Raw genomic sequence first — 16726 nt, forward strand, 5'->3', positions numbered from 1 at the left:
GAACGGAGGACAGCATCTCATTTTCAAAAAAGCAGTTAGTAACATTATCACAGCTGAGAACTAAAGGCTTCCAACCAGTTTTGATTCAACTATTAAAATGCAAACTGGCAAGTTCGACCTTAACTATTTGCAATAAAACATCACACCTATTGTATGTCAGTCTACCCCGTTCACATGCAGTCCTTAATTGCAGACATTTTAATGGCTTACTTGTAAACATATAAAAGAGGGACCCTGGATCATTGCATTTATTTATTTATCTATGCCAAACGTTTATTAGTGAAATAGTCCTGAAGATATAATTCTACATATGGCGCTTTGATTTCACATAATATTTAAGAAAAAAGACAAAACACATAGAATTAGACATATAATTCAAAGACCACGGTATAACCTTTATCTTTTTTTTTTACTTCAGCAAACAAAAAATGTCAAATGACATGAAAAGTGGCAAGTCTTTCGACAATAAATAATAAATTACTTTATAATTTTTGCAATGCAAGAGCAAACAAAAAAAAAGTTTCCTTTTTTTTTTCCTCTTTATTTCCAGAGAGAGAGAAAACAGTCATTTTAACCAATAACTATACACATCTTTGGGGGAAAAGTTCTTGGACAGACACAGTCAAACACAATCCCGAGACGCTTGTGGCAAAATAGAGGTAACCTTGTTGCAATGCTTTATAAGTTGGTTTTTAAATTTGAATTCAAAAACCTTTAAAGTCGCTTCTGACTTCTTGATAGAGGATGGATCTCAAAAAAAAAAAAAGCAAAGAAGAAGAAGAAGAAGTAGAAGAAGAAGAAGAAGAAGGGGGGAGGGGCAAAAGTAAAAAAGAAACCAGCTACAGGACATGCTAAGAGACCCAGGATTTCAATTAACCCCTTGTTAAAGTCAACGAAAAACATCGCAAACCAACGCAGCTCCACCTTCCTGAAAGGACTTTCAGCCAAGGAGGCCAGTTTTCTCTTCCTGCTCACTTGCCGGAGCTCCTGTTTGGCAAGGCAATGACCAATATAGAAACAGCACCATTCAGAATAGGATGGACTAGAAAATCTCTATTTCTGCTTTTCTCTAGCTGTGCAGTGAAATGAAAATGCTTTTTTTGAGATCCTTGAATATAAATCCTCTACGTTTTAAAAACGTCTTTTTTTTTTTTTTTCAGTACTCCTAAGGTCATTGGATAGCGTATGTTGGGTTTGGGTTTTGTTTGTTGTTTAATTCTAGTAAAATCCCATGATTGTCTTCACAGTGTTGCTACCATATCACCTTGTCATTAAAACAGACTTCGTGCATTTCATGGAGCATTCATTTCTCGATTCAGTTTTCATTGACTGGGTCGTTAAATACTTTTGTTTCGGAGTTCAACATTATACTTTCCCACTTTCTCCAACAGGGAAAAAAATACATCTGAATGAATGTTCCTCATGCCTCAATAGGACTGGCTACCATGCTGTTAGGTGTATCTGGGAGCTGAGAGGACATCGACGCCACTTCACTGCCAGTGGAATTAGAGCCCGGTCCTCCTTCTGAAAAATTCACCTGCACAGAAGGTTGAGAAATGAATAAAGGAGGCTGCGACTGTATTCCTAAAAGGATTATAAGCTTGTCCTATGTGTCTATGCATGGACAAGTGTTTGTGTGTATAGATGGATATGTAGATAAAGATATCCACAGAGATCATTGAGTTTCAACAGGCTTAAAGAAAGCCCTCAAAGAAAAGAACTTGAGAAGAAAACCTCTCGCTTTCCCATCTTTCAAGAGATCTCTGTTTTAACTGAAACTGAATTCCCAACATTATGTTGCATTAAATTATTTAAGAACAAATGTGTTTCCCACTGTAAAATGGCATCTCAACTCTACCATGCATGCTCGAAATAAAATTATCCTGCTGGCTACATGTTGCCCTGGGAGCAGGCGACTTCGCAGTCTCTAGGCATCAAAGCCTCTCTTCTTGAGTTGGAAAATCCATAACACACGCTCAGATCGCTCAGATCGTGTGACAGGAGATTCAGAGGAGGCTCCACAGAACAATGATTAACTCCTCAGAGGGTTCACAGCGTGGGCTTTCTTCCTTGTTGCTGGTCCTGATGCCTTCTGGCCTTTCTCTCTTTCTCTTTCTCTCTCTCTCTTTAAATCAGGCTCTTCCTTCCAAGAGGAGCCCCATATATTATAACGTCATCGCATTATAAATATCTGCCTCCTTCTTTTAAACCGAAAGTATTGTGTTGCTGTTGGAAACCTCCTTCTCCACTCTGTCCCCAACCCTCCGCCCTCCTGTCTTGGCTTCCCTCCCACTGCTCTCATCTAACACTAAAGTTTTAGAAGGTACAAACACTTCGCTGCCCTGAACCCTCCTCTTACCTGCCTTCTATGACCCGGGTTTTGCTTAAATAACACATAAGATTAACCTCACTTTAAAATAAGTTCTTTTTCCTAATTCCAGAGTCTACCTTCCTTTCTATCCTATTAAACTTTCCCATGGTGAGGTTAAGGGGCTTCTCCAATTTATCTAGCTTCTAGCCTGGCCCACTTACAAATGTAAAGCTGGGCCAAGTCCTTGTAACCACTGCCTCTGGTCTCTTACCTAACTGTTGCCACAGAGAAAGAAAATGCTCTCCAGGTAAATGCGAGGGTGAAAAGCTAACCTCAACTCAAGTTTTATTTTCAAAGAAAGGAACAAAGTTTTTAGAATAGATCTTGTTTTACAGAACAAGATTCTATAGGGCTGTTAACTCTTAAATAAAAAGAAAATTATGTCTATATATGCCATATCACAAAGTACACATATTTAATAATTATTTATCTTGCTCCTCAAGCCTTTTGTAGGCATAAGGTAAGTTAATTTTCCCTTCTCTGGATGTGTAAAACATATTAATGCTAAAACAGGTTTTCATGTGCCGTCTCTCTGATTGGTAGAACTCTTGCTTCTTTTGCTGTACATCCCCCAGAGTATGTGATTGTGTATAACGTCTGAACTCATACACTTAAAATGTTAAAGCAGTCCTACATTTTAGATTAAGATAGTCCTAGAAAGGAATAATAGTAACAAAGTATCAATCATACTCTTAAATAACTGAACTCTTTACTGATATATTTGAAAATTATACCCAGCCAAGTGCCTGCTGCCCATTGATAATAACGTTGATTGTGTCTTACATCAGTTATTATTACAAACAGCTAGATTTAGGTTTTTAAATATGCCATTCTCTAGGAGCTGAGGAGAGAATAAATTTACTATTTGCTGATCAAAATGTCAAGGTGATCTCTAAAGTCCCTTCCAGCTCTAAAAGTCTGAGATGTATGATTGTGCAACCCTGCACGCCTTCCCACACATGTCTAGTTAGTCTGATACCTTGAAGTTACACCTCAAAGAAGGCCTGGCTGATAGGAAATTCAACCTATATGGTCAAGTTATGAACTCACAGAAAAGACTCACAAGAGGTTTGTTTTCCTTGAGTGCGTGCCTCCTCTCCACCAAGCCTCCTTCCTCTCTTCCCGACCCTGGGGCCAGGGAGGCACCCTCCCCACTGAATCCTTCCTCCTGTGACAGTTAAACCAGAATCTTCTTTTTGTCGGGGATTCAGCCTCCTGACTCCAAGAGCTGAGACTTACCAGTTGCTGAAAAGCAGGCTGATCTATGTCACTCTGCAAGGCGAAGTCACTCAGTACTTTCCAAGGCGGCTGGTAACTTTGCACCTCCACTGGGTTTGCCTGTAAGCCACCATCGTGTCTCTCTGGACTGGCAGCCACCATGGGAGTTCCTGTCATCCCCTGGATATTCTGTGAATAGGCCCCCCCCAATCCCAACATGTTAATGACCAAACTCCCTCCCTCCATTGTCTGCACAGGCTAAGCAAATAAACCCTGGCATTATCTTATCTATATAGTGACTATTATTGACTCAGTTAATCTGCTGCATGTATGGATATTAGCCAGAGTCCAGTTTTGTTTTATTGTATTTTGTTTTTCTGCTTCTGTGGGCGGGACTAGTAGGTCTGCTTGGATCTTATTAAACTGAGTTCTATTCTGATTTTCTCCTCTCCTTTCCTTTTACATTCACAGCATATCCCAATTCCCCACATCTGCCTTCACAGGCCATAGCATCACAGAAGCAGAAAGCTGAGGCAAAAGAGGCCTCCTGGCAGCCTCCAGACATGGTGGTTTTCTGGGCAGTTTCAGTTAGTTAGATTTTCAGTTACATTTTCTACAGGCAGTTCTCTTCACAGCGCCAGCCCCCACCCCCAAGGGTTTAGGTCTGGCGGCTATTGTGCTATGACGCACTCACCAACCTGAAAAGTGCCCCAGACCAGGCTTGGCTGGCCTGCCAAGTTTAATGACAGCAGGGGTTTTATGGCATTTAAAAATAGGGCTGAAGCGGTAAAAAGAAAAAAAAAAAAGTTCTTTAGTTTAACTCAGTCAGGAAGCCTGTAGAGTGGGTGCTGGCATGGGCCTGGGATGACAGTAGATAATAATATCTCTGGAAGCCCGGGCTAGACCTAGAGCAGAGGGTGTCCTGTTTTCACAGGTCACCTTGGGGGACCTCACTGACCTGAGGGCGCTGGGGGCACACCAGGAGGGTTGCCTGGGTGACCTACCCATCAAACCTCTGAATTAGATAGGGAACCAAGGAATTGTCCCTCTCTCCGGTGCCTGGGGAACTGACAACCTGAAAGCTGGTAAAATGGAGCCAGGCCTTGCTGCCGCCTGCCCACGAAGGGGTGACCACATCCTTCTGGTTCCAGCCTAGGGGTGTGGTTGAAGGGCACCCCACTGGGCAGGTGGCCAGCGGCTATTTCTCCCCTGGGCACAGGTGGAGGTAAGGGGCTGCTGGCTCCTGCCCTGCAGCAGGATGGAACCCACGTGCAGGCCAACCTGGGTAGCTGCCAAGCACCTCACACTCTTGCTCTGCCCCTGACCCTCCCCCCGCACTCCCCCCCCCCCCCCCCCCCCGCAAGTCCTCTACCCGGCTCCAGGGCCACTCACAGTTTTGTCATTGGGCTGCTGCTGCTGGAGCTGCTTCATCATGATGCTCCGCTTCTTGTCCTTGCACCGCTTGTTTTGAAACCAGACCCGGATCACGCGGGGACTGAGGCCTGTCATCTCCACCAGTTGCTCCTTCATGAGCGCGTCTGGCCGGGGGTTGGCGGCATAGCAGGTCCGCAAGGTGTGCAGCTGCTTCTCATTCAGCACAGTCCGAACGCGGGTGGTCTTCTCGGGCTGCTTGTGCACATGGGGCCGCAGGGCCGGCTGCCGGGCAGAGATGGGCTCGGCTGTGAGGCAAGGGGCACTGAGGTGAGTGCGGGCCAGGCCGGGCTGCTCACCCTCCCGGGCCCGTGCCGCAGGGACAATGGCTTGCTTTGCAGCCTCCACAGACAAAGCAGGGGAGGCAGAGGTAGGGACCACGGAAGCAAAAGGGAGAATGAAATCTGACTTTCTAGTCTGAGAGGTCAATGCTGACTAGTTTAGGCCCAGAACACAGCCTCTACCCTTGCTCTGGTCAACATAGCCTCAGAAAAGGGGTGGCCGTCTCAGGGGTAGCATCTTTCAGCATTGTTTCTCTTTCCTCCAGGCCTTTCTTCATACCCAGACTGGGCCCAGGTTACTGGAGAAACCCCACTTCTAGACTCTTGGGCAAAGGCCACAGAAGGTGCTAGGAAAGGAAACGCAGTATACCCCAGCATCAGCCAGAGACACTACACCAGCCAAGAGGTCTCTAATGCAAAGGCCGAAGAGAATTCTGCCAGAAAGCCTTGAACTTCAGTCCAGAGGGGGCAATCGTGTCAAGGGGCTAAAGAAATTCAGTATTTCGACCATAACTCCAGTCCTTAATCTTTCCTACTACTAAATCTACCTGGCCGTTCCTGAGATGGGCTGACTCCACGCAAAGGAAAACCGAAACTGTAGAGCTGCAGATAAATGACAGCTGGGAAGTGTTCTGTCTCCTGACTTCCTCCCAGTATTTCTGCCTCTCCTCTGTCTCCCCACAAGCACAGCACAGGTTGCACAGGACAGAAATCACCACTCTGGCTTTGCCCATGTGCAAGCTAGTCACATATCCCCCTAGAAGAGAAGTCTTGGAGCCTCTGAAAAAGCAGAGTGGGAAGACCGGGTTTCCTCAACATCAGTGTTTAGTGAGAATTGATACTTTAAAAATGCGCCAGGTAGATCTACTCATGAGGGGAAGAAAGGTTGGGAAACGTCATCTGCCTTCTTAGGGAAGGCCTCGTCCTGGCCAACCTTGCTTTACTTCAACTCTCCTTCTTGGGGAAGGGCTTTCTGAAATGTATGGCACAAATCCTGCACCTTCCAGGACCCCTAGGGTCAGGTCAAAACCTACTGGGTCAATTTAGTGTTACAGCGACAAGCCTGAAGATGAAATCCTCACCAAATCACATAGAATGAGTGGTTTAAAGAGGCAGGCTCCTTTTAAAAGTCAATTACTCCGGGTTAGCTTGTTGACAGTTTTAAATCACAGCTCTGTGCAATGGCTTGCAGTTATTGGACTGTATCTTTTCACGTCCATTCTTTCACAAAAGTACACACATTTTAAAAACGTTTTAGCGTGTGGGCCAGTTGCAAGGAAAAGGGATTTGAGGGGCTAAATGACTTACGGCTACCTGAGCTTCCTTCATTGGGTTAAAGGAAAAAGCTCCAGGGCCCAGAGCTCCACCCCTTTAATTAGGCAGCGGCAGGAAGAATACCTGGCGGAGAGCTGAAGCCCATTTTCAGTAAGCCGCGGTTTGGAGGCCAAGGTGAACTGGAAGTACTGTTTGGACGTGTGTGTACATGTGAGCGCAAGTGGTGTACATTTATGTGTACCCATATATAGACACACAGCCGCGTAGGTGTGCTGGACGGGGCGGGGGGGGGGTGCGGTGAGCCAGGGGACACAGTGAAAGCACTGAACCTTGCGCAAAAGAGCAAAGCGCTGTGCAAACTGCTCCCAGAACACTTCCTTAAACTGCCTGCCGCTGCGCAGCCACTGCCCTGTGGCTGCCAGGGTCGCTGAGGTCGGTAGCCGCCGCGCTGGCTGGGGGTGGCGCTGGCCTAGCCCAGAACCAGCCTCCCCTCGCCGGCCTCCCTCCGGGCAAGGAGTACCTGCCATTTGCAGCGGCCGCGCCGGGTGCAGAGGGCTGAGCGGATCACCGGCGCCCAGGCTGGCCCTCTCCACCACGTCGTGGTCTGCACGGCAGAAGAGCCCGTCCTCCCGAAGCGCGAACTCATCCCCAGGGATGAGCTGACGGCTGCAAGCCACGCAGCGGAAACACTCGATATGGTACACCTTGGAGCGGGCGCGCATCACGAAGTCGTTCTTGCTGAAGCCGATGCTGCACTTGGCGCATTTGATCCCGTACAACCTGCGCGGGGGGCCGGCGGAGGCGAGGAGAGAAACACAGAGAGAGGGATCACTTCAAGCCGGCATGGCCCGGGCCCAAGACTGCAGATGACCCCAGCCACAACGCCCTGCGTCACGGAAGTCAGCATCCGCCGACTAGCTGAGAATGGGAGGATAGAAATGGTTTTCTCTCTTCTTCTCCCTTTCTTTTACCCCCCTTTCCTTTCCTATGAACCTCCATGTCTCTGTCCGTCCGTACCTACTAGCTCAGAACAGCCGCAAAATAAAAATGTTTGATGTGTTTGAAACCTGGGCCTCTGTTCCAGCCATCAGTCCCAGGGTAACCCTTATAGCTCTTGGCAGAAAAGAGTCCGGGTGACTCTAGTAGCCACTGGCCCTACACTTTCGCCTTCCTATCCCCCAATTTCTGCTGCTAGAAATGCCTCCAAAACTGCTACAAAAAGTCCTTCCAAGATAATAAGAGGCTAGGGGATGAGATTATCAGCGCACTCGGTCTGTAAATATGCACAAATGCACAAGCAGAGTAGCAAAATGAAACCTCTGAGGGTTTCCAGATCCCCTTCTGCACAATAACCACGTTGCAGTTTTTCCCTAAGGATTTTTCCTCCCGCAACAATGTTAACACAAAGTTTTCCTCTCCATTCTTTCTTTTATTATCTTTGAAATTTGCTCCTGCTCCCTCAATCTTTCTCAAGTTGTTGAAGCATCTACTTCTATTTCAGTTTGCTTGAGAACCATGACCAGCGAGAAAAATGAAAAGACCCACTTCTAAGGTCTTCCTCGCTGATCTTACCCTACAAAGGACAATCCTTGTAGGTTCCACCTAGGGGGCACTGCCCTGGCCCCCTCTCCAGCTCAGTAAAAACAGAAGTGGGAACATTTCTACAAACAGAATGGACCAGAGGAAAAGATCCATACAAAGTAGGGGGAGGGCACCTCACTCCCCCCTCCAGGAGACAAACCTAAATAGTCCCCCTGTTCTGCTTTTAAAAGGACAGGAGTTCAAAGGGACAGGGACACACACACACACACACACACACACACACACTCACATAAGAGAGAGAGAGAGAGAGAGAGAGAGAGAGAGAGAGAAGGGAGAGGGAGAGGGGGAGAGAAGGGGAAAAGGTAAGAGCGATTGGCTCCTTTTATAAATGTGTATGCAGAATTAGATACAGGAAGGTCTGTATGCAGTTGAGCAAAACCCTATCTCCATAGGAGGAAAGATAGTCCTAGAGGTGCAAAGTGAGCTCTCCCTCTCCAGAATCTTAAGCTCACACACTAGTCAAGTAAACAATGAAAACGGCTCATTTGTCAGAGGTTAGAAGGTAGATTCAAAAGTTTTTCCTCCCTCCGCCTACTCGATGTGAGATCTTCCATTTCATAGGATGAGGACTTTACCTTGCCTGTGACCAAACAATTTGGAAAATCCCTCCCCCTTCCTCTAGTTCCCCACATCCCCTATTTCCTCCTGCTCTCTCCCTGCAAAGTATTAATAACCCCCCAACTGCTCAGTTTTACCTATCAAGATTATACTATTTCATGATTTTGCAATACGAAAAAGCGTTGCACACTACGTGGACAGGGAAAAATTGTGACTGCATACTTAAATCTTGACTAAACTTTAATATAAGTTCTCGGCTCCAGAAATTCTGTAACTTACAAAAGCTAATTACTTGTTAATAGACACTGGAGAGTTTTTTTTAAAAAATATATACATAATACTTTGATATTATTTAACATAATAGTGAAGATGTTATCTCTTCCGTTTGTTATTAAAACAATAAAATTTTCTTTAGGAATTCTACTTGCTTCCTAAGGCAGAAAATGAAATTTCTGACATATATATACACAGGTTAGAGAAAATTTGAGATTTGTGAACATGAAGTTAAGGCACAAAATAAACTGAAAGAGAGAGAAAAAAAAGGAAAACTCAGAAAGTTCCCAATGTGGTGTTAGTCTTGTCAGTATGGGCAATTCGCTCATTTTATCAGTTACCAGATTTTAATGTGAGAAAGGAAGCTGTTCAATTATCTAAATATACCAATTGTTCGTAGACAGATGATGAGCAATTTGATCTGCTCTGTCTAATTCATCAGCTCAGATAAGATAAGAAAGAAAAGATAGTCAGATGTCACCAAAGGGTTAATATTTAAAAAGATTAAATATCCGGTCTTTTTGCAGGGAATATTTGGGTTGGTTTTGAAATTTTCCAAGAAGGGACTCTTGCCCTAAGAGTGAAAGGGGCAATATTTCTATCTGCACTTTCAAAGTGCACTTCTAAATATCCTTAGTTCAAACTTTTACTTTGCGTATTGCATTGACATTTCCACAGAATTTGTAAGTTACTAAAATACTGAACTATAAAAAATAAACGAATAGGGAAAAACACCGCATGATACAATAAAAACCAACCTTTTAAAAAAGAGAATTTAGAAACCCGAAGTTATCCATCTTTAAATTTCTGTTTGTTTGTTTTGGAAGGGGGAGGGTGAAAGAAGAACACAATTTGACCATCACAAATTCCAAGAGCCATTAAACCAGCTTCACTACCGCAACTTATAAAAACCAATACTGAGTTGTGGGGTCCCCCCCCCAAACAGTGAAAGAAACAGAATAGTGCAATTTATGTAACACATTTAAAGGGTAACTTTTCCACACCGGCTCCCACTAAGGCAAACTTCGCAAAAAGACAAAGCCACGTCCAATAATAAAAAAGGAGTAGAGAGAGACAGGGAAATCTCACAAAATTAAGGAAGCAATATAAATGGCGTACCTGATATAATCCCTTTTACAGTAGGTTTTCCCATCTCTAACAAAGCAGGTACAGCTCTCGTCCAAATACTGATTACACTCTGCACATTTCAAACATGCCGCATGCCATTCCAAATCCGGAGAAACCCTCAGAATATACTGATCGTGAATTTGATTGCCGCAACCAACACATAGGGAAATCAGACGTTTTTCTGAAATGAAAATAAATACATGATTGACTAACCGTTTACTTCCTACAGAGATAAACACACTTTTAGTGTCGTTCTCTTATAGGGCGTACTCTGGGAGTTCCCCCCCCCCTTTCTTTCTTCTTCTTCTTCTTTTTTTTTTTTCTTTTCAAGAGTATTGCACTTTGGGATGGTAATTGAAGTGTGCCATCAAAACCTTGACTCATTTTAAAAAAGGAGGTGGAATATATGTAAAATGCAGATTTGAATAGTCTACATTTGTAAGCCTAGCACGCAATCAAACCCGTTCATTTTGTATTTCTTTTTCCTCCCTCCTCCCTCTCTGCCATAATCATCGGGAAAGATTATGGATAAGTCAAGTTAAAGAAAAGGTTTTGACTAGAAGCGTTAAGTGAACGCTTATATTTTTCGTGAAGCACGCTCTTAAATAGCACATAGGACTGGATATTGTTAGCAAGAGCAGGCATCAATACAGTTGTCACTCGTTCTCTTTTGCAAGTCTAATGCTAATTCACATCTCCGGGTATTGTATGCACAGGCAGACCTTTGCAACAGAATAACCTTCTCGGGGAGCTCAAGACTCCCGAGGAGGAAACCACCGCTTAGCACCAGAAGGCTAGGGTTTTGGAGGGCATACAGGCGAATTCAGACACAAGGTACGATCAGTCTCCCGAAGATCAGAACCGACAGCAAGCATGCAGGCGTGGCGGCAACAAGGAAAAAAAAAAAAAAGCCACCTTTTCTCTCTCTCCAGGCAATGACTCCAACTCTGAAGAGCTCTTGGCACCCGTGCCTGAGAGAGACCCGCGCACAAGAACAGCACACCGAGCCCCACAAGGTAAAATAGCCTCTTACTTTTTGGTGGATCGCCCATGTCTCCCATATCTGTAAGAGGGAGTAATGTCCACAGTGAAATGGTGGTTGTACAGTTGGTGAACAGCCCTCAGAGAGGATGCTGGAGCTGTGGCTAAGTGGGAAATAGTGGCCCCTGGGGTTGCCAAGGCTGAGAGAGCCGCTGCCCGGCTGCGCCGCGCCCTCGCGGAGCTGGGAGTCCAGTTTAAGCCGGCGGAGTTGGCGGAGCAGAGGCGCTGCGGCGGCGGCGGACTCGACGCGGCTCGGGCACCTCTCTTCCTTATCTCTTACTCAAACTTCTCTGCTCCAACTCAGCTCCATCGCCATTGGTCTGACGCAGCGCGCGGGGACGTCAGGCGAGCGCCGCGCCCATTGGCTGCGGGGCGCGCGGCGCAGCTGTTCTGATTATCATATTTCAGCCTCGCCGCCACCGTGCGCCACTGACCGCTCGGCGAGCCCGCGGGAGAGGATTAGGGCTCCCGAGGCAACTTGCTCCGGGCTCAGGCCGCTCTCTCCCCCGAAGCTCGGGCTGCCCGGCTGCTCTGGCTTCTGGCCTGCCTCTCCTTCTCCTGCTCCTCCTCCTGTCCCCCTCCCTCGCTCCTTCCCGGCCGTGCCGCCAGCGCCCTCGCCTCCTGTCGCGCTGCTCCTCCGCCCTGCGCTCCTGGGGTCCCCGCAATCCGGCTGGCCGTGCTGCGCGCGGGGCACTTTTCTGCCGCCGGTGGCGAGTGGCTGGTGGGTAGGTCTTCCTGATGACGAGGTCCTTCCAGAACTCTAGGAAAAGGGGCGTCTTGGAATAGGCCGTTTGGCTCGGTTTCGTCTGGCGCTGTGGCGCGCAGCTCCGGGCCCGGCCCGGCTTTGCTGCTGGGGAGGGTGAGTTCCCGGACCCGCTTGCGCCTGGCGCGCTGGGAGCTGCCTAGCGGGAGAAGAACCGGGAATCGGATGACTAGACACACCGGAATTGTTTTCTACTGCTACCCCAAACCCCGTTAACCACCGACCTCAGATCTCCAAAAAGCTGGGGTGGGAGGAAAAGAGCGCTTGTTGCCTTAGCGGAGAATCAGGTTGGGAGTACGCAGGTAAAAGCAAGTTGACTCCGCGGACTCCTCTCTCTTCTTCCGACCCTTGAGGTCTATCTACTTTTCCAGTTTAACTCTAGCGTTTGGAAGCGCACTAACCCGAAGTCAAAGAGTGAAATGCTTCCAGTAGTTGGAAGTTTGTAAAGCGGTTATATATATCCTGTCCGGGTCCTCTCCCTGCTGGTCTCCTGCCCTTTGTTTTTAAGCAGACGTGTGCAGTTTTGTTGGTGGTGTTTCGGTAATTATAAGGACAGGTCTCCATGTCTTTAGAGATTAAAAGAAAAATGTGTTAGTCTAAGGGCGTGAATAGGGAGGGATCGAATACTGAAGAGCGGTGAAATACCTATTTCACTTCACCGGGTTTGTTTATCTAATACTTTTCTCTCGGGGAAACAACCTGGAGAGAGAAGAATGTTGGCTCGCCGGTAACCTTTTTCAATAATTTCTGACATGTTCTCATCACCCTTTACAGTCTTCCAAAAGCAAAGTCACAGGAAAGGCCACGAAGAACACCCCCACACCCACAAGTCTCCCAAAGCTTCTTAATAGCGATTCCTTATCTAATGTGACCGCCAGTTTTCTCTTAAAAGGTCCACAAACCCAAACAGTAAAAGGCTTAATTTCAGTGTCTTGCTGCTGGGAGAAAACCCAGTTTGTGAGGAAACTCCTTTCTTTGTACTTTTCGCCAGATTTAACCCTTGATAAGAGCTGTGAGCTCTCAACTGGCCTCCATGGCTTGGTTTGCAGGGTTATGCTTTTCCAGAGCACAGATGGAAGCTAAGATGTTTGAGTTTTCTCCTGACCTAGCTGGGTTTTACCAAGAACACATAATCTGTTTCGTTTTGTTTTCTCTCAAGGAAGAGTTTTAACTGGATCTCATGCCTTCTATTTTTATTTTAAGTTTTAAAGTTATATCAGAGTATGTGTGTGAAATTGAAAGTTGAAATAGACATAGGTTGATAAATTTATCAGGTTTCTGTTTAAAAATCTGTTTTGTTTAAAGTTTCTAATCTCTGGTATTATGTGCATGGAGCCTTTTGTCAGGCCGCTTTTGCAAAACTGATGCTGGTAATCAAAACACCAGCAAGTCTTCCCGATATAAGGGCATGTTTCCCTTATAGATAACCAAGTTGACTCTAGTTTAAAAAAAAAAAAAAAGAGAGAGAGAGAGAGATACCACTATAATGCCAGAAAGTAAATAGGGGATTTTAACCAATCGTATTCCATCATGCTGCCTTTATAACATGGAATTAAACAGCAGAAGCTACCAGAAGCCTGATGACATATTTGAGATCCACAAAGCGCCTTCACTATCCATCCCTCTTCAAACCAGTCACACACACAGTGTGATATTTTAGCTCCCTAAACTAATAACCTATTCCAAAGAATTATTACTGATGATGATAGCAATTCCAAGTCTTGGAGGAAAGCCTTTACAAACGGGAAATTTCATCATAATGATGAAAACACGTTTTCTTTTTTCTTTTTTTTCAGCCCACGCTGTCATTATAAACAAGTATTTTCTTAATAAGTTCCTAAGCTGATAGAGGTAAAAACCTTGCAGAAGATACTCCTTGTTAAAGGGAGAAATTTGAAGAAACCCACTAATAGGTTGTTCCCTGATGGACGTGCTCTCGGGTTCTATGTTTATTGCTAATGTATTTTCGTTAAAACCGAAGTTAGGGGAGCAGCCATTATTTTTTTCACTTCACTTTAAAGTTCATACATGACCAGTGATCATTCTCCTGTTTCCTTAGCTGATTGCTAACTGTGCATTTAATATATCAAATATATCTGTAAAAAAATATTTGTAATGTTTTTATGGAATATAACAAACTATGATTAGCAATATTTTCCCCCCAGTACTTGATCACAGGAGCGACCTCTTGTGTTCAAAGGGGAGATTAGACCCTCTCCTGACAAAAACGGACTTATTTTGACCTTTGCATATTCTGTTAGGTCAAAAATGTATCTTTCAGAACAGCAGTTGTGTGACTCCCCTGCTGTGAGCTCCTCTACTGATGAGAGAAGCAGCAGCATATTGGTAGTGACAAAGTATAGTCCCAATTACTTCCCCATCACCCCAATATACTTCACAGTGTCTTTGAATATAAAAAATATCCTGAGATTTAGTAAGTTTCTCTTGAGTCTGTGACATCGGCCGGTGTGCACTTGTATGCGCTTTCCATAATACAGCTATTACACATGGGATCTTAAGCCCATGTGTCTGTGTGCTGTTGCTTTCTTTCTGTGGTTTAAAATTTAAGCATTCCACATCAAACTTAGTGCCAGATACAGAGTCCTGAACAAATATGTTCTCAGGCTACTTTTCAAAAATCTAAATAGGTTTTAATTGCAATTGAAAAGTGGCATTACACATTTAGAATGTATTTATTTCCCAAGAAGCTCTGACAGATATAAGTGAATTTTAAGTCAGTTCTTTGGGAAATTATGTACAGAAAGGAGAAAAAAGCTTTTTCCTTTTCCACTAACTAAGATTGGGAAGGAAAGGGATTGTTGATCAGCTTTCTCTGAACTATGGGTTTGTTTGGAAACTTATTCCCAGGAAGGTGAAGCTCTCTTTAGCCCACATCAGAATCAGGTTTGAAAGAGTAAAATAACAATTGGACTGCCAGTTTTTATGAGTAAGGTATTCAGATAGAAAAAAATAAATATATATATATAAATGACAGAAGGATTTATCTTTTGTGATATCCAAAAAACCTGCAATTTGAGCGTCAAGATGAAACATGAACACATTTTATTCACCTCAGAAAATAGGTATGGAATGTATGTATACACTCCATTCCCCTTCTCATTTTTACTTTTTCTGTGTAGTCTTAATCATGTAGAATAAGGGTATATAAACCATCAGTATCTTAAATTATATCCAAGGGTCAGATAGAAAAATGTGCATTTAAAGGGAATAATGGTTAACCATTTATATTCCATGCTGGAATTAGGGTGTGGGTGCTTAGAGCCAATTTGACCCTCTTCCAGTTGTTTTAGGTGGTGGTTTACCAAGGATGAAATCAAAAGAATCTGCACTCTAATTTCAGAGGAAAAGGGAAGAGATCTTCTTTCTGTACCATGAGTTTGAAATGATTGTCTCTCTTTCCTTTAATTGTTCCTTAAAAAAAAAAAAAAAAAAAACAAGCAATGATAATAATAAAGGCAGTTGTTAACAACAACAAACCTTCAGTTGTGATTCTCATTTTATTGAGGACTCCTGCTGCGAATGTGGTTTTGTTGGTGTCAATTGCTTTATTAACCAGTTGAAACAATCTGGGTGAATGAGCAAGAATCTTCTGCAGGCTGAACTTCCTAGCCTGCGCTTCTGGCTGGGTTCAGGTAGCTGTTTATGTCACCAGTGTTCCCGATGTTCGTAGGCGGCAGCGCAGGAGGCAGCGTTCTTGTGCGGTCTGCTGCTCGATTCCCAGCCTGGATAGAATTCCACGCTCCGGGCAGCGGGGAAGCCACAAACCTCAGATCAGTCTTGAGAATGCCAGGTTCCGCTGTTCATTGCAAGGAGGAGTTTGACCAATCGAGGACAGAAATTTACACCATTTAAAATTGTGCCTCTGGAAATACTATGATCGCACAAAAGTGGCTGGCAGTGTGAGGTGAAATCTTTTTCTTCCCTTTCCTGGGGAGAGGGTGTTTTTGTTTTTGGAACTGTTCAGTGGCTAGGAACAGGTAATTTTTAACTGGACCAGAGTTGGCTCAGAGCCCAGGTTGGAGCCAGTGAGTGCAATGTGCTGAGAGGTTCTGGCCCAAGGACTCACTGAAACCTACATCTTGCAAAGCTTTCATTAAATGTATCGGATTCTCGCGGGGGTAGTTGGGAGTCTGGAGAGGAGAACAAGCTTTATCTCCCAAGTCCTGGACGATTCTCTCAAAGCTGCCATATCTGCACTAGATCTAGCAAAACACCCACGGGCCCACCCGAGCTTTCAGGAAACCGGGAGCAAGTTAACTCAGTCTAGTTGATCAAATGACATTCTTTCTGAAAGAAATAACACCCTTTCCCCCACTGCAATTTTGTCCAACGGGCAGCTCTGAATTTAGCGCCAACGGATTGATTTCCACCGCCCGCTGGAGGTTTACTGGGAACGAGTGGAGGAGGGGAGGCCAAGGTACCTTGGAGGAGGTCAAGAGGAGGAGGAGGAGGAGAAGGAGGAGCAGCAGAAAATTACCAGCCAAGCGGGGGAGGGAATTGGAAGCCCGGAAATCTATCAGGATGCCTCAAATAACCTTCCCTTACTCTCAGAATTCAGCGCTCAAAAATCAGCCTCATTGCAAGGTGTCCTGGGCCGGAGTCATCGGGTGGGTTGCGGAGGTGATGTCAGTTATAGCTACTTCCGATGAATTTAACTGGTGGCTAAAGTGTGTCGGGGCTGTTTAGTGTAGCTGAGAGTTGCGTGGGTCGGGGCTGTTTTTAAGGGGAGAGGCAATCATCGGTGGCACCCACAAGTAGATTCTG

General features: G+C 45.1%; 1 protein-coding gene across 1 annotated transcript; it reads right to left on the reverse strand.

Moving 5' to 3' along the window:
- Positions 1–239: 239 nt before the first annotated feature.
- ISL1 (ISL LIM homeobox 1) lies at positions 240–11459 on the reverse strand. The gene is made up of 6 exons (XM_043598770.1): positions 11171–11459; positions 10129–10318; positions 7097–7356; positions 4982–5268; positions 3611–3778; positions 240–1537 (listed from the first exon to the last, which is right to left on the reverse strand). Exons 1-6 carry the CDS (start codon positions 11196–11198, stop codon positions 1421–1423), a joined length of 1050 nt encoding a protein of 349 aa, XP_043454705.1. The 5' UTR covers positions 11199–11459; the 3' UTR covers positions 240–1420.
- Between the last annotated feature and the right edge of the window lie 5267 nt (positions 11460–16726).

Source organism: Prionailurus bengalensis, chromosome A1 (assembly GCF_016509475.1).
Source record: "Prionailurus bengalensis isolate Pbe53 chromosome A1, Fcat_Pben_1.1_paternal_pri, whole genome shotgun sequence".
Classification (NCBI taxonomy): Eukaryota; Metazoa; Chordata; class Mammalia; order Carnivora; family Felidae; genus Prionailurus; species Prionailurus bengalensis.

Coding starts and splice junctions, on each gene's coding strand:
- ISL1 (XM_043598770.1), bottom strand. CDS start 11,198: ATGGGAGACATGGGCGATCCACCAAAAA. Junction 7,357..10,128: donor TGTAAAAGGGATTATATCAG/GTACGCCATTTA, acceptor CCCCCCGCGCAG/GTTGTACGGGATCAAATGCG. Junction 5,269..7,096: donor GCGGCCGCTGCAAATGGCAG/GTACTCCTTGCC, acceptor CTTGCCTCACAG/CCGAGCCCATCTCTGCCCGG.